We start from the raw sequence: 23,678 nt of genomic DNA, 5'->3' as shown, positions 1-23,678 counted from the left end.
TTTTCCCCCCTCCATTCCTGCGGGGTAGAATCCACAGTCCACAATTTTACCAAGTGGAGGTCTTCGGTCTGCATTCTCACGAATCACTCAGTTCCGGCTAAATGCGACTTGTGGAGGCGTGGGGTTCAATCACTTCAATGGCTCAACGCACTCTTGGCTCAGCTGGCTATGGCTATGAAGAGCAGTGCAGTCTTTAATAAATATCAACTCGGCCATTACTGCTCTGGAGATGGGTTTGAACCGGTTTCTCAACTCTGCATTGGCCAGCAAAACCGATTGTGCACTCTTGAAATCATAATCCACAATGCCTCACGTCAGGAATCCAATCCTTCCCGGGTTCAACCCGGACCCCTCGATATTGAGAGTCGGAGATGATTACTTCATTGCGACGTCAACCTTTGAATGGTTTCCCGGCGTCCAAATCCACCACTCCAAAGACCTGGCGAACTGGGAGCTCGTCACGAGGCCCCTGAGCCGCAAGAGCCAGCTCGACATGCGCGGCGACCCGGACAGCTGCGGCGTCTGGGCCCCCTGCCTCTCCCACGACGGCGACACATTCTGGCTCGTCTTCACCGACGTCAAACGCAAGGACGGCTCCTTCAAGGACACCCACAACTACATCGTCAGCGCGCCGGCCATCGAGGGCCCCTGGTCGGACCCGTTCTACATCAACTCGTCCGGCTTCGACCCGTCCCTGTTCCACGACGATGACGGCCGCAAGTGGTTCGTCAACATGATGTGGGACCACCGCCGCCGCTTCCACGCCTTCACCGGCATCGTCCTCCAGGAGTTTGACCCGCACGCCGGAAAGCTCGTCGGCCCCAAGAAGAACATTTTCCGTGGGACAGAACTGGCCCTCGTGGAGGGCCCGCACCTGTATAAGCGGAACGGGTGGTACTACCTCCTGACCGCCGAGGGTGGCACCGCGTACGAGCACGCCTGCACCCTCGCTCGCTCCCGCACTCTCTGGGGGCCCTACGAGCTCCACCCGCAAAAGTACGTCATCACATCAAAGGACGCGCCCGATGCGGCGCTTCAGCGCGCGGGGCACGGCGACATTGTGGACACGCCCGATGGCAAGACGTATATGGTCCACCTGACGGGCCGTCCCACGACGGAGAAGCGGCGTTGCGTTCTCGGACGCGAGACAGCGATCCAAGAAGCATACTGGGGCGACGACGACTGGCTCTACGTCAAGAACGGGCCCGTACCGTCTCTGTACGTCAATGTTCCGGGGACCAGAGACGACACGTCGTACTGGGCGGAGAAGAGATACACCTTTGAGAACGGGCTGCCCAAGGACTTCCAGTGGCTTCGAACGCCGGAACCTGAGCGAATCTTCTCGACCGAGAGCGGGAAGCTCACACTCATCGGGAGGGAGTCCATCGGATCCTGGTTCGAGCAGGCGCTCGTCGCTCGCAGGCAGACGCACTTCTCCTACGACGCCGAGACCACTGTAGACTTTGCCCCCACCGACGAGCGCGAGTTCGCGGGCCTGACGGCGTATTACTGCCGCTACAACTTCTTCTATCTGACCGTCACGGCCCACGAGGACGGCAAGCGCGAGCTGCTGATTCAGAGCTCCGAGGCCTCTTGGCCCGACAGCGACCTCACGACGCCGTTGGCCGAGTCGGTTGCGCTGCCGAACGCAGGCAAGGTGAAACTGGCGTTGCAGATTCGCGGACCAAGCCTTCAGTTCTACTATGCCCTCGAGGGCGAGGAGTTGAGGGCCGTCGGTCCGGTCTACGATGCGTCTATCCTCTCGGATGAGTGTGGTGGGCATCAGGCGCATGGCAGCTTCACGGGTGCCTTTGTTGGTGTGGCTGCTTCTGATCTCAACGGCACCGCGAGACGTGCGACTTTTGATTATTTCACATATCGACCTGTTCTTGATGAGACCGACCGTTATGATGCTTAATGAAGACATTTTGTGGCCCCCGCTTTGGAGATCGGTGCTACAGCCGTAAGTCCATATTGAGCAAGAGATTGAGGGGAACTACATGGGCATGAAAGGTATTTGAAGTTGGCATTGAAATCTACCTGAAAATACGATTTAGGAACGTCTCCTATCCGGGACTCGGAAACGATACATTGAACCCCAGGCACAGCCAAAACCTCAATGTCTTGTCTTTGACATCTGCATATGGGACCCTTACCGAGCCTGAACGGCTCATGCTATTCAACCACGGCGAGAGCACTGTTGACCTTGTTGTTCCCCTCATGACCCATGGCCCAAGGAAGCCGGTTCCCAACCAACCTCAAATCAACGCCCGGCCGGAACACCAAACGATGCGAACTACCCCCAAAGTGAAACATCCCAACCTCCTGCCCCTTGACAATCTCCTCCCCAGCCTCGACGGTCACCTCGCAGCTCAACACCTTCGTCATGCCGACAAACACAACAGCCGTCAGCCCAATCCCCGGGATTCCTCACCTGGATATACACCACCGCCCTCGTCGCCACGTCGCTGAAATACAGCTGCAACCGACACGGCGCCTGCGGTTCCGGATCATCCTTCCCACCACCATCATCGTTCCCATTGTCCATCAGCAGGAGCCGTGGCCAAGCCCTGATACCGATTCACGCTGAGATACGTGCCGGGCACCATCTCGACCTTGACGACCCTCCCGCTCACGGGCGCGTGCCAGCGGTGGTAGCTAAAGGCGCTCAGGTAGGCCTGGTAGACCGTCCCGTCATCGACTACGGTCCCCAGGGTGCTGCCGCTGTTGCTAGGCGGCTTTTCGTCGTCACTGTCCTCGTCGTCGGGGTTGCCACCGGCCGGATACCCTCCCGAAAGCGCCGCACAAGAAAGGCATCCCAGGACTCGAAGCCGAGATACTCCACATCCAGGGGATCGGGACAGACAAACAGCTCCCGGAAACTATACCCGCCGACCTGGCTCTCGCCCTCCCCCCTGCCATCAACCTCTGCCCAGAAGCCGACAACCAAACCCCGCAAACACCCCCTCCTTGACGTCCGCGAGGCAAGAAATCGACCCCCAGCGATCCAGCACGCCCATCATCGCGGCATTCACCTCGGCCCGGCAAAAAAAAGGCGTTCCCGGCCTCTGTTGCCCATGGGCCAGTTTAGCAGCGCGTTGATCCGGGGCCGCGACGAAGCCCATGGCGTCCTCGTTGCCCGGCCGATCGAAAAGGACTGCGGCCCCGCGCACATGAATACGTTGACGACCTGCAGGAACTGGCCAAAGCTTTTGCGACGGCGGGCTGCTCGGTCGGGTTCGCGGGGGGCGGAGGGCGGACGTCGTCGGTGAACCATTCTGTCTGCTAGCTCGGCGAGCGTGGGGTCCATTTTTGGACAATGGTGCAGGAAGTGGGCTAGGCTTGGGTCGAGGTTGTCCAACGTCTTTTCGTTAACGATTTTTTGCTTCGTGGACTTTGTTCGCTGGCCATTCTGTGGTGGTTGAGACAGGCTTGGGACGGAGATGGGTTTGTAACTCCCCGCGAAGCCTGGCCTTCTTGTTCGACCCAAAGCCATTAAGTAGAGAGCACAGCATGTCGAAATCTGGCCTCTGGTAGGTTGCACTTGACGGTGTTCTACTGTTAAAGGGGGATGACATCGGTATGTGCTCCAGCAAGTAGCGAGAGCGGCCAAAATGTCGGTGAACACATTGTATATATATATATTACTTTATTCGATTTGTGTCCTTCTAGGAGACGTTCTCGATCAGATCTGGTGCTCCGGTGTCAACTTTCCATGTCTCGCAAGCAGCCAACGCATTGGCAGACAGCATGAGACAAAAGTGCATCTGTCCTACTGCGGGAAGCAAAAGACCGTCTTCCCCCTCCAATCGGACCACGAGAAAGGCCAGTCGCCGTGGCTGGGGGTATGACGATTTGCAAAGCTATTGACATCTCGATGCCCGCTTTCAGGGCCGGCGAAGCGACGCCTCGACATGGCTTCCAAGTTTCCCCGTCACCGCACAATTGAGCATTCGTTTCGCTTATACGTACCGTGAACGACACGGGCCGTCCCATCAATGCTCGCAAAAGTTCCAATCGCCATTCGTAATCGTCTCCATACCATACTCGGCAATCGTCGTCCTCTCCTTCATCAGCTCGGCCCGTAGCTCCTTTGCCTCCTCGATCCCAATCGGGAAATCCGTGTTATCAAACACCATATCCGTGATCTCGGGCGGCAGCGAACCCAGCCGAGCCCCCTCCGTCGCCCCCTCCTTCCACCACCCCTTTTGCTGTGGCGGTACGTTGGCCGTGCCAATGATGGGGATCCTTGGGTCCACGAGGAACAGCGCGAGGATCTTGCGGTGGCCCGCCCTCGTCTTGTCGACGAGCTCGAACGGCGCCACGCGGTGCTGGTAGACGTTGGGGAACGCGAGAAGCCTGTCCTCGCGGGTGAGCACGCTGCCGAGGCGCAGGTTCGTGTCGCCGCGGGAGTCGATCCCAAAGGTCCGGTCGATGCTGTGGTGGTCCCCTTGCTGGTAGCTGAGCTCCCCCATGAGATCCTCCTTGTCGGCGACTGTGCGGAACGCGAGGTGGCTGTCGGTGATGTTTTCGTTGTCGTAGTAGTAGAGCGCGGTGGCGGCAATGTGCTCGTTCAGCTGGCCCTCAATGTGCCAGGACCCACCGTCGTACGTCGGCTTCTCGGGCGTAAGGTGGATGTTGGCGAGCTTGACAATGACCTGAATGCGGTCGGCATGGTTGAAGAAACCGGACTCCAGGTTGACGTCATTGGGCTGCAGCGCCATGGGCTTATACTCGGGAACGGGTGGTTGTTTGGCGGGATGGGTGGCATTGAACCAGATCTCGTCTCTTCGCCAAACTTCCCGGTCAGGCTCCTCACTGTTATCTTGCCAATCGTCGTCGAATACATTTTCTGGACGTTCATCCTCGTCTGGGTCCAGTGGACGGTTTTCAGGACAGCAGTTGTTAGTGCATTCTGCCAGACATTGCGTCTCGACTTCTTCACAAGGGATTCGGAGAGTCTCATAGTCTTCGTGCCATCTGTAGATCAGGTCCCACATCGGGAGAGCTTTCTCCAGCACCTTTTCAATCGTGGTGTAGAGGCCAGCATGATGCCGAGGGTGCAAGTTGTTGATATAGCTCATGATCTTCGGCTTCCCTTCGTCAATGTCAATGTCGCATGGAAGCCACTGAAACTTGACAGACCACAAGTCTTCAGACGAGTGGTGGTCGGTATATCTCTTCTTGGGGACAGGGATGATTTCTCCCGTGCCGCAAGCCGCCAGAGTATCCTTGAGCAAGATACGCTTGTCAGAGACGATGCGAGACTTGCCAAAGACAAGAGGCCAGAGTGAGGGGTGGACAATGTCCAAGACCTTGCCGTCGCTGCCGGGGTGCCAGTCCTTTTCTTTTTCGGGGACGTTTTCGAGAACTGCCACGCCCTTCCTGAGTTCCTCTTTTACCTCTGGAGTGATGGCGTTATCAGACTTGATGACGACGGACGAGGCGTCAAAAATGGGGATGAGGCCAGTGGCTTCATACAGCTTGGCTTTCTCGCGAAGCTCAGCGAGAGACTGCAGTGCCGGTCAGGAACATTTTTCAAAGGGGCGCGCCCAATTTGAGGCTCGTTACTTACAAATTGGAACAAATCGTTGTTGAAATACGCATGTTTGAGGCCAACGGCTTCCCAGTCCACGGCCATGACCTCCTGCTTCCACTTGGCGATAATCTCCTCGTTAAAGACCTTGACATGCCAATCGGGTTTGTTGGTGATTTTCTCGACAAACCACATGATGGCCAGCTCCGCCCATATCAGCGTGGAGGCTTTCCACTCCTGAACGGCGCTGGGGAACGCGGCATCATCAGCGGGCATTTCGTAAAAGTTTTTGCCGAAGCCTGGACGGATCAGGGGGCCGATCTCGCCGTCGTTCTTCACTGGGATTAGTCATTTGCTACCATGTAACAGGAAGAAAAAGATAATCAAGTTGGATGGGGATGTCTCACGTAGGCGTGGAAGTCATCCGTCATGTCCGCGCGGTCTAAGACTGTCCGGATGTCGGCTTCAGGAACATCTTTTCCGAACTCGCTTTTGACCCATTGGGCACCACGCGTGAGAGTTGGAGTGATGCCGCCCAGGCTGTCGGCCCACTTGCAAAGAGTGAGCCGCTCGCGGACCGTCAGCGTGGAAGACATAACAGCCACTGCCCGCTACTTTTGCGGTTGAGTGAGACTAAGCTGATGAGGAGTTCGAGCCAATCTTGGGTGGTAACGAGACAGATGCTGTGATGATGGGTTTACCAAAGGGGATCGATTTCCTGAGGTGCGGAAGAATCTCGAGCTTTTGTAATGTGTTTGAAGGATCACCGCGAGGATCGCCAAGAAGGGTGCATAGAGGGGTTCAGGGTTGAGGGTTGAAGACGGTGGGATCCTTGCGGGTCAAATTAGGCTGCGACGCGTCTCGACCGCAAGTTCAGCTGGGCTGAGAATGATGGCGGTTGGCGGTGGAAGAGCTACAGTACAAAACGCGAGATTGCCACGAGGTCACGTTGGTTGTAAGTCCTCCCTTTCCCACAAGGTAGCTGAGCGTGCTGTTGCCTGCTGCTGCCTGTCATGGTGAACCGTCGGGTGGGACTGCGGAATTGACAGAGTCCCGGAGCCGAGTGGCCGACCAATTAGAAACGGTTTAATGCCAATAGTAGACAGACTGCCACGAATTTGGTACAGGTGTCTCGTCTCCTCTCCAGGCATCGCCTATGGGTCAGAAGTGCAGTCAAAAGTGCAGTTTAAAGTGCCCCCGCATGCCGCATCGTCTCATGAGCACGTGATGCGTGCAGATGCTTCGTGGACGGGCCCAGAGGCCGGAGACCCGCTGTGCAGATGCGCCGGATGGACTCCAGCCCGGAGCGGAGCGGCGCGAACAAGATCGGATGCCGAATCTTACCAAAGCCGCGCGCGGTCGCGGGTGCATGGGCCAATGAGCGCGAGATGTGGATCACTGAATTCACAAAGGGCGGTCGAGGTGACTGTCGCACAGCCCGCTTCGGGCTTTCAAAGAGCTGAGTAAGGTAAGGAGGGCCGCCCGGCCAATCTAGGAACGCCGAAATGAAATCTCTTCAAATTCATGGGTCAACATTGTGCACAAGCCCAAGACGTGGTTGCGGTGACTGGTGAGTGAGATATTCGTCTCGGACCTCAGTTGTTCATAATGCATTCCCCTCTGCAAAATTATGAAGTTGCTGGCATCTGATGTGCTCTTGAGACTGAGGGTAAAGAAAGCGCTGGGGCTTCTATTATGTAAGGTAGCCAGAACCCGCTACAAGTTGTCTCCCTATCTCTCCAGCGCGGAACTTCCGGGCCAATCCAGCAGACCCCAAATCCAAGCTCCGCCAGCCGCGCGGTGTACTTACAGGCCTGCGCTACGCTTTTTTGATTTCCGAGGGCGAACCCATCTGAAAACAGTTTAGCCTACCCGCCGCGGGCAATCTACACACCAACCTACCTAGCATATCGCTCGGATGGAGGGGCGGCGGCGGCGACGGCGCGCGCGCGCGCGCATGATGCCGGGATAAAACCTCTCTCGAAGCAAACCCCCTCCCTCCCCCCTCCGCGCCTGAAATAAACGGAAAGAAACTTCCTTTTTTCTTTTTTGAATTCTACTTTTCTAAATATCATGAGAGCGTTGGCCTTTTCTGGTAGAGGTTTGTCGCACAGTATCTATCACCGCACAGCTCATCTCATCCCCGAGCCCTGCCATCGCACCACAGCTCAGAATACGCTCTGCGCCTTTACCAGTACTCGATCCTCGTTCCTTCAGCTTCGGGATATCCGCAACTTCAGCGCCATGTCGTCTCAAACCCAAACACCTACTACGCCGGCCAAGTCCCAATTGCCCCCTCTGACCCCGGCCGAGTTCAAGGTCTTCAACCGGATGGCAGAGAAGATGAATTACTTTGTGAGTATTCACCCCCTTCCATCTTGCGCATCTCTCAACACCTTTAAACCTCCACACATTGATCAAAAAATAAAAATAAAAACTAACAACCAACTCAGCACAACCACTTCCGCCACCAATGGACCCTCCTCCACGACGCAGCTACCTCCGGCCGCCGTCCCTCAAACATGACCCTCAAACAGTTCATCGATACGGGTCTCCAGTTTGCCCGCCACCTCGCAGGTCACCACGGCGTCGAGGAGGCCCATGTCTTCCCCGTACTCGCCCGCCGCATGCCCGAGTTCCGCGGCGGGAGCGCCGGCGAGCTGCTGCAACAGCACAAGCAGATCCACAAAGGCATGGACGACTTCGAGGCCTACCTCCGCGCCTGCCGCTCCCGCGAGACCGAGCTCGAGCTCTCCGTTCTGCGCGAGAAGATGGACAGCTGGGGGGAGGTGCTCTGGACGCACCTTGATCAGGAGGTCGAGACGCTGGGGGCGGAGAATATGAGAAAATATTATACCATGGAGGAAATTAAGAATTTGCCATTCTGAATGGGTTTCCATGGTGTTCATTTTTTTTTTTGGTCTTTCGTTCCCCCTGCTGGGAATGGGCGTCTTGGGACTGTGTACCATTAGGGAAAAAGAGACGTGAGGGAAGGGGCATAGCGTTCATGCTTTGGGTTCTTTATTTTTTTGTGAAATTGAAATCTATTATATCATAAACATGAAAGAGATTGAAATTCGTGTCCATAACCAGCGAGCAGGTTCCCCCGCTCCGCGCAGCAGTCTCTGATATACTTATGTGCTTTCCATAGGAAAAGCCATCTCCTCGAAGGCGGTGCGTCTATCCGTCCTGTATGCAAAGTTGACCTCTATGTCGATTCCAGTTTTGTTCAAGGACTCCTATCCCTCCTCCCTCCAAATCTACACCCTCCCCCCCCCTCTTCAAGCAGTCTCCTTCCACAACTGCCGCATCTGCACGATACCAGGGATGCTCCCCAGCAACCCGATCCCCATCTCCGGCACGAACCCCTTATCCATGCTCCAGTGTAACGTGAGCGGGAACCACGAAGCCTGCCTCGCCAGCGTCCGCGCCCACACGTCCGCCCACGCCCGGTACTCGCTGCTCGTCACGTCCTGCTCCCCGCGCCGGATCTTGCCCTGCCGCCGCAACTTCTCCACCGCCAGCCGCCCGAGCTCGCTCCCCACAAACACGGACCAGAACCGCACGCTCCACCGCGCCGCCGTCCCCTGCTGCTTGGGCGTCATCGGCAGCACCCCCTTGGACGCCAGATACGACGAGCTCTCGAGAGACTGCAGCAGGAGGCACACGACGACCTGCAGCCACGAGAGAGCCCTGTCCAGCGCCGCCTCGGACGCGTCCTTTGTGTTCTGCTTCTTCTCCTCCTCGGTGATGCTCGGCGTCGTCATGAGCCGGCGGAGCCAGAGGTACAGCGGCAGCAGCGCCCACAGCCTTGTAATCGTGCGCGCCTCGCTGAGCAGCGACGCCAGCGCGCGGAGGTGTCCCGCGACGCGGATGCCGCGGCTGGCGACCGCAGCAGAAGGCGCCGGGGCCTTGGAGAGGAGTATCGTCGTGTCGGGCGGCAGGGAAAAGGCGAGGGCGACGAGCTTGCGGGCCGAGTGGCGGAGGGCGGAAGCGCTGAGGGCGTCGATGACGGAGGCGGTGAAGCGCGAGGTGTAGCAGATGAAACAGAGGACTGCATCGATGCCCGACGGGGTAGCGAAGCAGCGGTTCAGGTGGGCGACGAAGGCGTCGACGTTGGAGGGTGTCGCGGCGAGGAGCTGGCCGAGCGTCGGCTTCTTGCCTTTCGGGGCTGCTGCTGCTGCTGCGGTCGACCGCGATGCGGCGGCAGTGGGCGGTGCGGGCGCGGCGGGGATGGGGTCGCCGGAGGGGAGGTCGGAGACGGCGGGTGCCTGGTCTGCCGTTTCTGTGGACATGCTGGGCGAGCGGTCGGCCTTTTTGGGGGGGTGGGCTGTTCTACGATGGCCAGTCTGTGGTGGTTTCTTTCCGTCCAAGTAGAAAGAAATGGGAACGGGTGAGAAGAAGGAAAAAAAGTCTCACGACGATCAAGGATTTGTGGGAGAGAGCTTCTGGGGTCGTATTTTGGAGCTCGGTGTCGGTGGTAAAGCTTTATCCCGAAGATCGGAGGGGGAAAGCTGTGTGTGGGCTCTCCTCGTTCGACGTCGATGGCACATCAAGCTTGTGAAGGGGGATGCTCAAGAAAGTGTGAGGAGCTTTGGTGTTGACAACCCCTGGGGGAAAAAAAAAAGAATTATCCCCAATATTCACTACTTTGTTCGGAAAGAAGAGGAAAAGAGAGAAAGAAACGGGCTTGGAACGCTAAAATAAAGCCTAGCTGGCAGCTGCAAGAAGAACCAAAACCGTTGTCCCAATTGCTCATGCGCCGAGGTGGATGCTCGTTGCAGCGTCGGCCGGGTCGCTGATTTACCGACGGCACACGCCGATGGATGGTCACAGGGTTTGTTGGTAGACAGCTAGGTAATCGCCCAAGGGAGCAGGTAAGCTCTTCGGCTCGTGTTTCTGCGACCAAGCAAGACGGCGCCGCTGCTGGCGGCGGGCCAATGTGCCATCCATCGCCTTGGTGCTGCAAACCTACATAGGTGGGAAAGTTGTTCGGCAGAGGCTTGGAGTGGGTACAACTGACCTCGGTTGATTTTGATTCGGCAAACGCGGCGGGCCTTGGTGGAGAAGGGCTCGGAACTCTACTATGTAGCTCGGAATGAAGAAGGAATCAAGTAACGTGCTCAAGTTGCCCCGGATTTTTGGCTGTTATCAGATCAAATTTTCAAGGGCGCACATGCCTCGTCCATATCCCTCTTCGTGGTGCAATATCCCGCGTTGGACTTGCTCACGCAATGCTTCATGAGCGCATTTTCCTACGGAGCTTGTCAATATCACGCAATCGCGTTCAAAGTCCGATGACCCAAGACCTAGTTAGGTATGCCCGATGAGATGCTCAGCCCCGTGTCGCCATGAATGGGATGCTAAGTGGAGGAGATGAGGAGATTACGACACCCATTGTCCACATTTCTACACAATGGTGTCATTATCTTATCGATCCATCTAATCGCCGAGTTTTCCTCTCCGTGAATGACTCAACTTCCTCAACAATCTCTTTCTCCTATGGATTATGATGTACATAGTAGAGTAGCCTGCCCCATCCTCTTGTACATCCTTGAGCCATACTGAAGCAAGGATAAGCATGGATGATGGTGTCACCGAGCAATTTCGGCAGGCTAAAGATATCTGGGTGAAAGTAAGAGAGATGAACGGACTGACGTGAAGTCAACACGAGAGCTTGACAACAAGAGACGATCGAACGGGTGCAAATATTCCTTCCGTTTTTTCCCAGATTCGACACAACAGTATGTAGTGATGTTTTTGAGCCAAGTATTCTACTAGGCGACCGAAAGTCATGATCAAGAGTCATCACTAGCTAGCCTTAGCCTCAAAACAACTCTACCTTGTACTAGAACAGCAACGGATATCAGAACGGTTGGCGTCGTGTGAATTTGTATTTGATCTCGCAACCTCGATCGGTGTATTAGTGTAAAGAATTCATCAAACGAGCAAAGAGAATTAATGGGAACAACTAGGCGCCGAGCGCCGAGAAAAACCAAGGAGCGCGCGTTGGTAGCAAGTAACACTGCCGTGGCAAACATCCTCGAAGTCGATTCTACAATGCCAACAGGAGAGCCAATAAGGATTTCGAACCGCTTCAACTTGCACTGCATTTTTTAGCCCTCCAAAGAAGGCAGAACCCTTCACGTGCCCTTATAGAATTGGTCGGCTGATCGAGCGTCTCTACCAATCTGCGGGCCTTCTCTACGTTACACATCTTCCTACCTAGCCGGAACGAGCACCGCTAATAGCACGCTGGACAGCAAGAATCATCAAAAATGGAAATGTGCAGAAGATTAACCCGTGGAATGGCTTTGCCAATCGCGGTGAGGATTTGAGCCTCACGCGGGGGTCGAACCCGCAACCTTGAGATTAAGAGTCTCACGCTCTACCGATTGAGCTAGCAAGGCGGGTCATATTGATGGATCCGAAGACCCGTTGTTGCTGCGAGAACCAGGAAGCCAACTATAGTAGCCTTGAGTAGAAGCTCAAAGGAAGTTTCTCTGTTGACAGCAAGTTTGACGGCCCAGAAAAGGCTCATGGGATTGAGGCTTTGATGTTGGTTTGTTGAGGCGGAGTGAGCCTGGTGTCAAGTTAGGGGTCAGTCGAGAAAGTTCCTAGATCCGAAACTCTGCCTGAAAATTCGTTGTTGCAGCCACAGGAAAACTCATCAGGGGAACACGCGACTACGTTGATTGCGGTTCACTAAGATACACACCGAAATTATTTTGTTGCTGACTGTTGCTCTTGAAAGGCCCGAAGGGAAATTGTTACAGATGGTCTTTCTACTTTACGATTACTACGACATGGAAACGAGCTCAGCCGAAGCCAGTCAATCGTGATAACGGCTAAATCGTGACATTCATACACACTCGGCATCGTGGACGTGACGTAACTCTATCAGCTTCTATTCCCTGAAGCTACAAACACCTAACCAGCCAAGGCTCTTTTCTTTCTGGAACCCCGCGCGGCCGGTATTTTGGATTAAGCAACCCAACCCTAATGCAGATACAAGCGTGAAAACCCCAAGAACCCGTTTCAATTCTTCCACTCTCAACCCCGGACCGCGGCACCCAACGCGCCGCCAGTGAACTGAGTACCGCCGGCCTGCCGTTGGGGGTTGCCGCCCGTCCTCGCGCCTCCTCTGTTGCCGCCCCTCGCGCCGCCGCGTCCTCCACGGCCGCCGCGGCCGCCCTGTCTCTCGAATGCGTTGGCAGAGCCCTGGGTGCGCTGCTCCAGTGTCCGCTCGTTGGTCTCGATGAGCGCGCTGGCCTTGTCTGAGAGGGTGAGGGCAAGACTCTGCAGACGGCTGAGCTCGACGCCCTTGCGGAAGATGACGGTCGATGTGACCTGGTCCAGGGAAGCAGCGAGCTCCTCGTGGCTGATCATCTTGCTGACGATTGCGAGGACCTTGCTGGCGTCCAGCTCGAACATGTTGCTCAGAGTCTCCACGGCCAGGGTGTCGTAGAAGGGAGCGTAGGTGAAGAGGTACGTCCGCAGACCCTCCTCCTGGATCTGCTTGGAGAGCATGGTCTTGATGTCCTCGGCGTTCGGCATGAGGTCCCAGATCTTAATGCTGTGGATAAAGGCGGTGGACTTCTTCCACTCGCCCGCAGCCAAGGCCTTTGAAGCCTGCATGACGTGGTCTCTTGTGTTCTCGGGAGGGCCGGTGAAGATCTGGCGCTCGTGGTACTCGAGCATGCGGCGGTAGGTCTTGCTGATTACACGCTTCTTGACGTCGGGGGAGGAGCCGGTCTGCGCCAGGAGGGGAATCTCCAAGAGCATGCTGCAGGTAAGGTACACGCACTCGAGAAGCTCGAGGTTAATGTGCATGTGGAAAGGAAGCTGGCGCTGCTTCTCGAGCTTCTCCTGCTCAGGCGAAACCTGACTGTATCTCTGGATCATGACACCCTGAGCGAGGAGCTCTTTCTGGCGACCGCTGCCGCAGATCTCCTGCAGAGTGTTCTGGGCGTCGTAGACAAGACCCTGGCGGAAGGCACAGAGACCGACCTGGACGAGGGTACGGTTGTAGAGGATTTGAGAAAGGACATCGAAGTTGGGGATGTTCTCTTGCAAGTGAGACATGAGCATCATGTCACGAGCCTTGTAGTACTCGTCGTGCAGAGCAAGGAAGTACACTTGGCACAGCATGGCACGAGCGCGGAGAATGCCCTCGGCGTTGGTGAAGAGGTAGTTGCAAAGGACGTTGACGAGATTGTTGGCGTCCTGAGCCTGGTCGCGGGGGGTGATGACGGACTCGACAGTAGAGGGGACATTCTTCCAGCAGTTGTCTTCGAGGATCTTAACAACCTGTGCGGGCTTGAAGTAAACGTGCTCGAGGCGACGGGTGACAACACGGTTGATGCTCTCCTGGGGGATCTCGAGCTCGGCATCCTTGCGGAGGTACTCGTAGTAGAGCATGCCGCGGAAGACGGTGTTGTAGAGAGCGCCCTCATCGGTAAGACGGTCGATATACTCGGAGGTGTGAGGGTCGATATTTTGGAGGGATCGAGTGAGCTCGTCGTCGAGGCGCTCGACGTAGGAAACAATGCTTCCCGGAACCTTGATGTACTTCTGGCCCTTCTCCAACGCGGGGGGCTTCTCGTCGTCATCCCACTCCTCGGCGTTCTCGACTACAACGTAATCCTTGTTCTGCTCAAGGACCTCGAGGAGAGAGTTGAGCTCCTTCTCAGCCGCCTTCCAGTGCTCGACGGGCATGTAGGAGGCACCGCCGGAACCGAGGTCGAAGCGGGTAGACACCAGGGTAAGAAGGACGCGGATCTTCTGGTAAGGTGTGTTGGCGATCTCGTTGAGCTTCTCCATAATCTTGATCTGCTCCTGCTTGTCGGTGTTCTTCTTGCCGCGAGTCTCCATGATGCTTCTCAGGTGCTTGAAGATGCTCTCAGGGGTGAACTGCAGCGTGCGGCCACCCTTTCCAACGGTGGCGAAGCCCTCATCGTCGTCTCCCTCGGCAGCCTCCTCGGTGGTATCGACGAAGCGGGCAGTCTTCTTGGCTTTAGGCGCGGGCTTCTCCTCTTCCTCCTCGGACTCCATGAAGCCATCCTTGTTGGCCCTGTAGGCATCGACCTGGGATTGGTAGTCCTTGACGATCTTCTTGATCTTCTGCTTGACTGCGTTCAATCCACGGGAAGCAGTGGCGTTTATCTTCTTAATGGAAACCTTTTGCTTGGCAACGGCCTCGTTCATGTCGTCCTCGAGCTCAGCAACGATCTTAATGTAAACCTTGGGGGTCTTGCCACCATCTTGAAGTTTTGTGACCTGGCGGTTGAGCTTGTCGAATTCTGCGCATAGACATTAGCGCCCACGCTCCGGCATCACGAGGTATTCCGGCGCATCTTACCTGTGGAAATGGAAGCCCAGTCACCAATCTTTTGGCCGTTCTCGATAAGCTTGATGGTCGCCTCGAGCTCCTCGATGCGCTTATCCTTGGCACTCTTGACCTTTACCCGCTCCTCGTCTTCACTGTCTTCGCTCTCTGAAGAAGCATCGCGAAGGAAACGCGAGGCACCAGCCTTCTTTCCACCGTCACTGTCGTCGGAATCAGAGTCGGAGTCATCCTCCTCCTCCTCCTCATCAGAGTCCTCCTGGTCCTGCTGCTCCTCCTCCTCCTCCTCCTCGGAGTAAAGCTCCTCCTCGTCAGAAGACGAGTCGGTGGAGCTGTCGTCTCCGCCACGGAAAAATCGAGACATATTGGCGATCGCTTTCGGTTCGTTCAGGCGACGGTTTGGCTGATGCGACTGGGAAGCGCGGGATCGACGGGAGTTATGTTGTCGTCGGACTTGTCACGGGGGGCCTTCGGTCAACCTGTCGAGAGGGGCTCCTCAAATTCAGGTTGTGCAAGAATTTGACGGGAATTTTTGGTGGGGGAGGAGGGTTTAGCGAACAACAGCTGGCAAATCGTGCTCCAGGTGGCAGCGGGGTGTTTGGCCGCAGCATTTTTACCAATGTTAAGCTGGGCAATGTGGATCTGACGGGTGGCAGACAAAAAAGCCCCACTGGAAAAGTTTCAGGCACTTCCTTCCATTCACCAGGACTGCCTGCCTATGGTCGACTCACCTCTGAGATTGTGGCCGTGCCGCGGGAGTGGGCAGCATCAGCCACGCCCGAGAAAAGCGGACCCCAGACCTGGGGTGAGCTCTCGCCCGCCGGACTATCTCTGGCGCCGTAAGAAACTTGAGCTCACGTCCTCACGTGATATGATCCCCCCGAAACAGGCTAGCGCATAATCACCTGGCCTATTCTTGCTGGGACAGAGCTGCATTACCCAAAAATTTCGATGGCGCGGCGAGGTCAAGGTCGATGAACTCATCAACGATCGCCTCATACCAACAACGTTGCGGCTTTGGTCTCATCGCCGTGAATTTTCGCGAGACCATCCGACCAATTTTCCCATCCCAACGCAGCTCCAGACCGATACCGAGCATCGAGTTGAATTGCGCTGCGTCTTCCTTTACGACTTTCGCGTCTTGAAAGTCGCGACTGCGACTGCGACTGTTCTACTTTGACGACCTCCTTCCACACACGCACGCGAGACGAGTCAACCATCGAGTCGAGATGTCCTTTCCCCCACCACCACCCCCCGGATGGGGTCCTCCTCCACCGCCGCCTCCTCCTCCATCATCGTCCCTCCCTCCACCACCAGCAGCACCAGCTCCCCCGCCACCGGGTTATCGCCCCCCGACCGATCCCCAGATCGCCAAGTTCGCCCAAAAGAAGAAGGAATGGCTTCGGAGTCAGCGCAACCGATTCGGCGAGAAGCGTAAGGGTGGCTTTGTTGAGACGCAGAAGGCAGACATGCCCCCTGAGCATCTGCGCAAGATCGTCAAGGATATTGGCGATGTGTCGCAGAAGAAGTACACAAGCGATAAGCGCAGTTACCTCGGTGCATTGAAGTTCATGCCCCATGCTGTGATGAAGCTTCTCGAAAATATGCCCATGCCGTGGGAGTCTGATAGAAAAGTCAAGGTCCTGTACCATGTCAACGGCTGTTTGACGTTGGTTAATGAGATCCCCAGAGTCATTGAACCTGTTTTCTTTGCGCAGTGGGCAATGATGTGGACATTTATGAGGAAGGAGAAGGCCGACAGACGTCTCTTCAAGCGCATGCGATTTCCCCCTTTCGATGATGAAGAACCACCCCTGTCATGGTCGGAGAATATCGAGGACGTTGAGCCCCTGGAGCCTATCCAAATGGAGCTGAACGAAGAGGAGGATGCCGCCGTGTTCGAGTGGTTTTATGACCACAGGCCGCTCCTCGATACTCCTCACGTCAATGGCGACAGCTATAGGTCGTGGAATCTTAACCTACAGCAGATGGCTACGCTTTTCAGATTGAGTCGGCCTCTCATCTCTGACGTGGTGGATAAGAACTACTTCCACCTCTTCGATCTGCGAAGCTTCCTCACAGGAAAGGCTCTCAATGTCGCCCTGCCCGGTGGACCCCGATTCGAGCCTCTCTACAAGGATATTGATCCCAACGACGAGGATTTTGGAGAGTTCAACGCCATCGACCGAATCATCTTCAGAAACGCCATTCGCACAGAGTTCCGGGTGGCTTACCCCTATCTGTACAACTCTCTCCCTAGAAGTGTGCACTTAGCATGGCACTCCCACCCTCAGGTGGTCTTCGAGAGATCAGACAACCCCGACCTACCTGCTTTCCACTTCGATCGCAGAATTCATCCCATTTCTTCGCGTGCGGTGGCGCCAAAGAATCTCACAGTGAGCCACGAGGATGAGATATTCGGAGCTGGCAACAACGAGGAGCCTGAAGATGACGCGTTTGAACTCCCTGCTGAATTTGAGCCTTTCCTTGGGGACGAGGAACTGACCAACGAAGACACTGCATCGGCAATTGAGTTGTGGTGGGCTCCCTTCCCATTCGATCGTCGTTCAGGTCGCATGGTGCGGGCTCAGGATGTTCCTCTTATCAAGCAATGGTACTTGGAGCACCCTCCATCAGACAAGCCGCCGGTCAAGGTTCGCGTCTCTTACCAGAAGCTGCTCAAGAACTTTGTCTTGAATGAACTCCACAAGAAGAAGCCCAAGGCACAGCAAAATCAGAACCTGATGCGCAACCTGAAGCAGACAAAGTTCTTCCAGCAGACTGAGATCGACTGGGTTGAAGCTGGTCTTCAAGTCTGCAGACAGGGTTTCAACATGCTCAACCTCCTTATTCATCGCAAGAACCTGACCTACCTTCACCTCGATTACAACTTTAATTTGAAGCCTGTCAAGACCTTGACCACCAAGGAGCGAAAGAAGTCCCGTTTCGGAAACGCATTCCATCTCATGCGTGAGATTCTGCGGTTGACCAAGCTGATTGTGGATGCCCAAGTGCAGTACCGTCTTGGCAACATCGACGCTTTCCAATTGGCTGATGGTATTCTGTACGCCTTCAATCACGTTGGACAGCTTACCGGCATGTACCGCTACAAGTACAAGCTTATGCACCAAATTCGTTCATGCAAGGACTTGAAGCACTTGATTTACTACCGCTTCAACTCCGCGCCCGTCGGCAAGGGTCCCGGCTGCGGTTTCTGGGCTCCCGCCTGGAGAGTCTGGCTCTTCTTCATGCGAGGTATCATCCCTCTTCTTGAGAGGTGGCTTGGAAACTTGCTGTCCCGTCAATTCGAGGGCCGTCACAGCAAGGGCGTTGCCAAGACAGTCACCAAGCAGCGTGTGGAGTCTCACTTTGATCTCGAACTCCGTGCGTCTGTTATGGCTGACCTGATGGACATGATGCCCGAGGGTATCAAGCAGAATAAGGTCAACATCGTCCTCCAGCACTTGTCTGAGGCTTGGAGATGCTGGAAGAGCAACATTCCCTGGAAGGTGCCTGGTCTGCCGGCACCCATTGAGAACATCATCTTGCGTTACGTGAAGGCAAAGGCTGACTGGTGGATTTCTGTCGCTCACTACAACCGAGAGCGTATCCGCCGTGGAGCAACCGTTGACAAGACTGTAGCCAAGAAGAACGTTGGTCGTCTTACCCGACTGTGGCTCAAGGCCGAGCAAGAGAGACAGCACAACCACATGAAGGACGGTCCCTACGTTTCTTCAGAGGAGGCTGTCGCGATTTACACCACCACAGTTCACTGGTTGGAGTCTCGCAAGTTCTCTCCCATTCCTTTCCCCAGTGTGTCTTACAAGCACGACACCAAGATCCTCATTCTGGCACTGGAGCGCTTGCGAGAGGCTTACTCTGTCAAGGGTCGTCTCAACCAGAGTCAGCGCGAGGAGCTGGCTTTGATCGAGCAGGCATATGATAGTCCTGGCACCACGCTGGAGCGTATCAAGCGTTTCCTCCTCACACAGCGCGCCTTCAAGGAAGTCGGAATCGACATGAACGACAACTATAGCACCATCAACCCTGTATATGACATTGAGCCCATCGAGAAGATCAGTGATGCCTACCTCGACCAGTACCTGTGGTACCAGGCCGACCAACGCCACCTCTTCCCCGCGTGGATCAAGCCCTCAGACTCTGAAGTGCCGCCACTTCTGACCTACAAGTGGGCGCAGGGAATCAACAACCTCGACAAGGTCTGGGAAACCGAAAATGGAGAGTGCAACGTCATGATCGAGACGGAGCTGTCCAAGGTCTACGAGAAGATTGAGCTTACCTTGCTCAACTCTCTGCTTCGGTTGATCATGGATCACAACCTTGCGGACTATATCACTGCCAAGAATAACGTGCAGCTGACATACAAGGACATGAACCACGTGAACAGCTACGGCATGATTCGTGGACTGCAGTTCTCCGCATTCGTTTTCCAGTACTACGGTCTTGTGCTCGACCTTCTTCTCCTGGGCCCTCAGCGGGCGAGTGAGATCGCGGGACCTCCTCAGAGCCCCAACGATTTTCTTCAGTTCCGTGACAGAGAAACCGAGACAAGACACCCTATCCGTCTCTACACTCGTTATATTGACAAGATTTGGGTCTTCCTGCGTTTCACGGCCGATGAGTCCCGAGATCTCATTCAACGTTTCCTCACTGAGCAACCTGATCCCAACTTTGAGAATGTTATTGGTTACAAGAGCAAAAAGTGTTGGCCTCGTGACTCGCGTATGCGTCTCATGAGGCACGACGTCAACCTGGGCCGAGCCGTCTTCTGGGATCTGAAGAACCGTTTGCCGCGGTCTGTCACCACCATTGAATGGGATGACAGCTTTGCTAGCGTCTACAGTCGCGACAACCCGAACTTGTTGTTTTCAATGTGCGGTTTCGAGGTTCGCATCCTGCCCAAGTGCAGAAATCAGAATGACGATTTCTCAGTCAAGGACAGTGTTTGGTCCTTGGTTGACAATACAAGCAAAGAGAGGACGGCGCACGCGTTCCTTCAGGTCACGGAGGAGGACATTCAAAAGTTCAACAACCGGATCCGTCAAATTCTCATGTCTTCGGGATCGACCACATTCACCAAGATTGCCAACAAGTGGAACACTGCCTTGATCGCGCTATTCACGTACTACCGCGAGGCAGCAGTTTCTACCGTGAGCTTGCTCGACACCATTGTCAAGTGCGAAACGAAAATTCAAACGAGAGTTAAGATCGGATTGAACTCCAAGATGCCTTCTCGTTTCCCTCCGGCAGTGTTCTATACTCCGAAGGAACTGGGAGGTCTGGGCATGATTTCCGGCTCGCATATCTTGATTCCTGCCAGTGATAAGCGGTGGTCAAAGCAGACTGACACTGGCGTGACACATTACCGCGCCGGAATGACGCATGACGAAGAAACGCTCATCCCCAACATCTTCCGATACATCATCCCATGGGAGGCCGAGTTCATCGACTCTCAGCGAGTCTGGACGGAATATTCACAGAAGAGATTGGAAGCCAACCAACAGAATCGTCGTCTGACCCTCGAGGATCTGGAGGATAGTTGGGATCGCGGCTTGCCGCGTATCAACACCCTTTTCCAGAAGGACAGGAGCACCTTGAGTTTTGACAAGGGCTTCCGCGCTCGCGCAGAGTTCAAGATCTATCAGCTCATGAAAAATAACCCTTTCTGGTGGACTAGCCAGCGGCACGACGGAAAATTGTGGAACCTCAACGCTTACCGCACCGATGTCATCCAAGCTCTCGGTGGTGTAGAAACTATCCTGGAGCACACCTTGTTCAAAGCAACAGGTTTCCCATCATGGGAAGGCTTGTTCTGGGAAAGAGCGAGCGGTTTCGAAGGTAAAGTTGGGCCTTCTCTTTTTATGTGAATGTTTTGACTAACTTTTTGCAGAATCCATGAAGTTCAAAAAGTTGACGAACGCTCAACGATCCGGTTTGAACCAGATTCCCAACAGACGCTTCACCCTCTGGTGGTCGCCTACAATCAACAGAGCCAACGTCTACGTCGGTTTCCAGGTTCAGCTTGATCTCACGGGCATCTTCTTGCACGGAAAAATTCCCACCCTGAAGATCTCGCTCATCCAGATTTTCCGAGCTCACTTGTGGCAGAAGATCCACGAGTCTGTTGTCATGGATTTGTGCCAGGTCTTTGACCAAGAACTCGAGTCCCTTGGCATTGAGACGGTGCAGAAGGAGACAATTCATCCCAGAAAGTCTTACAAGATGAACAGTTCTTGTGCCGACATTCTGCTCTTCGCCAGCCACAAGTGGAACGTCACTCGACCTTCACCCCTATTTGACACCAAGGATGTGATCGAGCCTACCACGACGAACAAGTTTTGGATCGATGTCCAGCTGAGATACGGCGACTACGACTCTCACGACATTGAGAGATACACTCGTGCAAAGTACCTCGACTACACCACGGACAGTGCCAGTATCTACCCTTCGGCAACCGGCCTCATGATTGGTATTGACCTGGCTTATAACCTGTACTCTGCGTACGGCATGTACTTCCCCGGTCTGAAGGTCCTCGTCCAGCAGGCCATGGCCAAGATTATGAAGGCCAACCCGGCTCTTTACGTCCTGAGAGAGCGTATCCGCAAGGGTCTGCAGCTTTACGCCTCCGAGAGCAACCAGGAGTTCCTCAACTCCCAGAACTACTCTGAACTTTTCAGTAACCAAACGCAGCTCTTCATTGACGACACCAACGTCTACCGTGTGACGATCCACAAGACTTTTGAGGGCAACTTGACTACCAAGCCCATCAACGGTGCCATTTTCATCTTCAACCCTAGAACCGGTCAACTGTTCTTGAAGATTATTCACACGAGCGTTTGGGCTGGTCAGAAGCGTCTCGGACAATTGGCAAAATGGAAGACTGCCGAAGAAGTAGCGGCCCTGATCCGCTCCCTTCCCGTGGAAGAGCAGCCGAAACAGCTCATTGTCACCCGCAAGGGTCTGCTGGATCCTTTGGAAGTCCACTTGCTCGACTTCCCAAACATTGCCATCAGAGCCTCAGAGCTGCAGCTGCCTTTCCAGGCCGCCATGAAGGTCGAGAAGCTTGGAGACATGATCCTCCGTGCCACCGAACCGCAGATGGTGCTCTTCAACCTATACGACGAGTGGCTCAAGAGCATCTCGTCGTACACCGCCTTCTCCCGTCTTGTCTTGATCCTGCGTGCCCTCCACGTCAACCCAGACAAGACGAAGCTCATCATGCGCCCGGACAAGACGGTCATCACCCAAGACCACCACATCTGGCCCTCGCTCTCCGACGAGGACTGGATCAAGGTCGAGACGCAGCTGCGCGACCTCATCCTCAACGACTACGGAAAGAAGAACAACGTCAACGTCTCCAGTCTGACGAGCAGCGAAGTTCGCGACATCATCCTGGGTATGGAGATCTCCGCGCCCTCCATGCAACGCCAGCAGGCGGCCGAGATCGAGAAGCAGCAGCAGGAGCAGCAGCAGCTCACGGCCGTGACGACAAAGACGCAAAACGTCCACGGCGAGGAAATCATCGTCACGACGACGTCGCAATTCGAGCAGCAGACCTTTGCCTCCAAGACGGAGTGGCGCACCCGCGCCATCGCCACGTCCAACCTGCGCACAAAGGCCAACAACATTTACGTCTCGTCCGTCGACAACGATCTCGAGGAAATCACCTACGTCATGCCAAACAACATCCTCAAACGCTTCATCACCATCGCCGACCTCCGCGTCCAGGTCGCCGGCTACCTCTATGGATCCTCCGCCCCAGACAACGACCAAGTCAAGGAGATCAAGTGCATCGTCATGATCCCTCAGATCGGCGGCCTGCGCAACGTTCAGCTGCCCCAGCAGCTCCCGCAGCACGAGTTCCTCGAGGGCATGGAGCCCCTCGGCGTAATCCACACCGCCTCGGGCGCAGAACTGCCCTACATGTCCGCCGCCGACGTCACAGAACACGCGCGCCTCCTCGACGCCCACGGCGCCTGGGACAAGCACGACACCGTCACCGTCAACGTGGCCTTCACGCCCGGTTCCGTCTCCCTCTCGGCCTGGGGCCTCACGCCCACCGGATACAAGTGGGGCGCCGACAACAGGGACTTGCAGAGCGACCAGCCCCAAGGTTTCACGACGAGCATGGGCGAGAAGCGCAAGCTCCTGCTCAGCCCGCGCTTCCGCGGCTTTTTCCTCGTGCCGGAGAGCGGCATGTGGAACTACAGCTTCATGGGCTCGGCCTTTGCCGGCATGGAGAAGAAGCCCGTCCACGTCAAGCTCGATACACCCCTGCCGTTCTACAGCGACCAGCACCGTCCCGTGCACTTCCACAGCTTTGCTGAGCTGGAGGACATCTGGGTCGACCGGACGGATAACTTTGCTTAAGGCGGCCGGCCGGCGGTCGCAATCGTCCTACACGCCGCGGGCGTGTGTCTCGAGGCAAACGGACATTTTGAGGCTGGGGAAGTTTCTGACTTGGGAGAGCCTTGACCTGTCCAAAACAGACATTACACGCACACACACACACGCATACCAAAAAAACAAAACAGCACAAGATGGAGGAGGCCTGATCAATGGGAAACTTAATGCATTGTGGCTTTTTTTTTATTTTTAAGAAACGATTTGTGGCAGGTTGTTTTACGTTGATGGGGCTCTGAGATAGAGCGAGAGAAAGAGAGCAGAATGGCAACAGGGTCGCACATTGGCAGGGGAAGAACGGGGTGTACCGTGTCGAAGGGAAACGCGAGTAACGCTGAAAGGGAAGGGGGGGAAAGGTTGTGTGATTAGGTA

General features: G+C 55.4%; 7 protein-coding genes across 7 annotated transcripts; 3 read left to right on the top strand and 4 right to left on the bottom strand.

Annotated features, from left to right (window-relative positions):
* Positions 1 to 304: 304 nt before the first annotated feature.
* CORC01_00913 (glycosyl hydrolase family 43) lies at positions 305 to 1,918 on the top strand (the record flags this gene model as incomplete). Its single annotated transcript, XM_022612569.1, has 1 exon — positions 305 to 1,918. The coding sequence occupies one exon, from the start codon at positions 305 to 307 to the stop codon at positions 1,916 to 1,918; it is 1,614 nt and encodes a 537-aa protein (XP_022480730.1).
* A 378-nt stretch (positions 1,919 to 2,296) lies between these two features.
* CORC01_00912 (uncharacterized protein) lies at positions 2,297 to 2,548 on the bottom strand (the record flags this gene model as incomplete). The annotated part of the gene is made up of 1 exon (XM_022612568.1): positions 2,297 to 2,548. The coding sequence occupies one exon, from the start codon at positions 2,546 to 2,548 to the stop codon at positions 2,297 to 2,299; it is 252 nt and encodes an 83-aa protein (XP_022480729.1).
* A 1,447-nt stretch (positions 2,549 to 3,995) lies between these two features.
* Positions 3,996 to 6,132, bottom strand: CORC01_00911 (uncharacterized protein; the record flags this gene model as incomplete). The annotated part of the gene is made up of 3 exons (XM_022612567.1): positions 3,996 to 5,513; positions 5,576 to 5,869; positions 5,944 to 6,132. The coding sequence occupies 3 exons, from the start codon at positions 6,130 to 6,132 to the stop codon at positions 3,996 to 3,998; spliced, it is 2,001 nt and encodes a 666-aa protein (XP_022480728.1).
* A 928-nt stretch (positions 6,133 to 7,060) lies between these two features.
* Positions 7,061 to 8,424, top strand: CORC01_00910 (uncharacterized protein; the record flags this gene model as incomplete). The annotated part of the gene is made up of 3 exons (XM_022612566.1): positions 7,061 to 7,106; positions 7,668 to 7,891; positions 7,990 to 8,424. 3 exons carry the CDS (start codon positions 7,061 to 7,063, stop codon positions 8,422 to 8,424), a joined length of 705 nt encoding a protein of 234 aa, XP_022480727.1.
* A 393-nt stretch (positions 8,425 to 8,817) lies between these two features.
* On the bottom strand, positions 8,818 to 9,831 carry CORC01_00909 (peroxin 11C; the record flags this gene model as incomplete). The annotated part of the gene is made up of 1 exon (XM_022612565.1): positions 8,818 to 9,831. The coding sequence occupies one exon, from the start codon at positions 9,829 to 9,831 to the stop codon at positions 8,818 to 8,820; it is 1,014 nt and encodes a 337-aa protein (XP_022480726.1).
* A 2,758-nt stretch (positions 9,832 to 12,589) lies between these two features.
* CORC01_00908 (eukaryotic translation initiation factor 3 subunit 8) lies at positions 12,590 to 15,246 on the bottom strand (the record flags this gene model as incomplete). The annotated part of the gene is made up of 2 exons (XM_022612564.1): positions 12,590 to 14,838; positions 14,898 to 15,246. The coding sequence occupies 2 exons, from the start codon at positions 15,244 to 15,246 to the stop codon at positions 12,590 to 12,592; spliced, it is 2,598 nt and encodes an 865-aa protein (XP_022480725.1).
* Positions 15,247 to 16,111: 865 nt separating this feature from the next.
* CORC01_00907 (PROCN domain-containing protein) lies at positions 16,112 to 23,273 on the top strand (the record flags this gene model as incomplete). The annotated part of the gene is made up of 2 exons (XM_022612563.1): positions 16,112 to 20,741; positions 20,794 to 23,273. The coding sequence occupies 2 exons, from the start codon at positions 16,112 to 16,114 to the stop codon at positions 23,271 to 23,273; spliced, it is 7,110 nt and encodes a 2,369-aa protein (XP_022480724.1).
* Positions 23,274 to 23,678: the final 405 nt, after the last annotated feature.

Source organism: Colletotrichum orchidophilum (genome assembly GCF_001831195.1).
Source record: "Colletotrichum orchidophilum strain IMI 309357 chromosome Unknown Scaffold_5.1, whole genome shotgun sequence".
NCBI classification, from domain to species: Eukaryota; Fungi; Ascomycota; class Sordariomycetes; order Glomerellales; family Glomerellaceae; genus Colletotrichum; species Colletotrichum orchidophilum.
The sequence above is the reverse complement of the archived record's forward strand: the minus strand, read 5'-3'. Positions and strand labels throughout refer to the sequence as shown.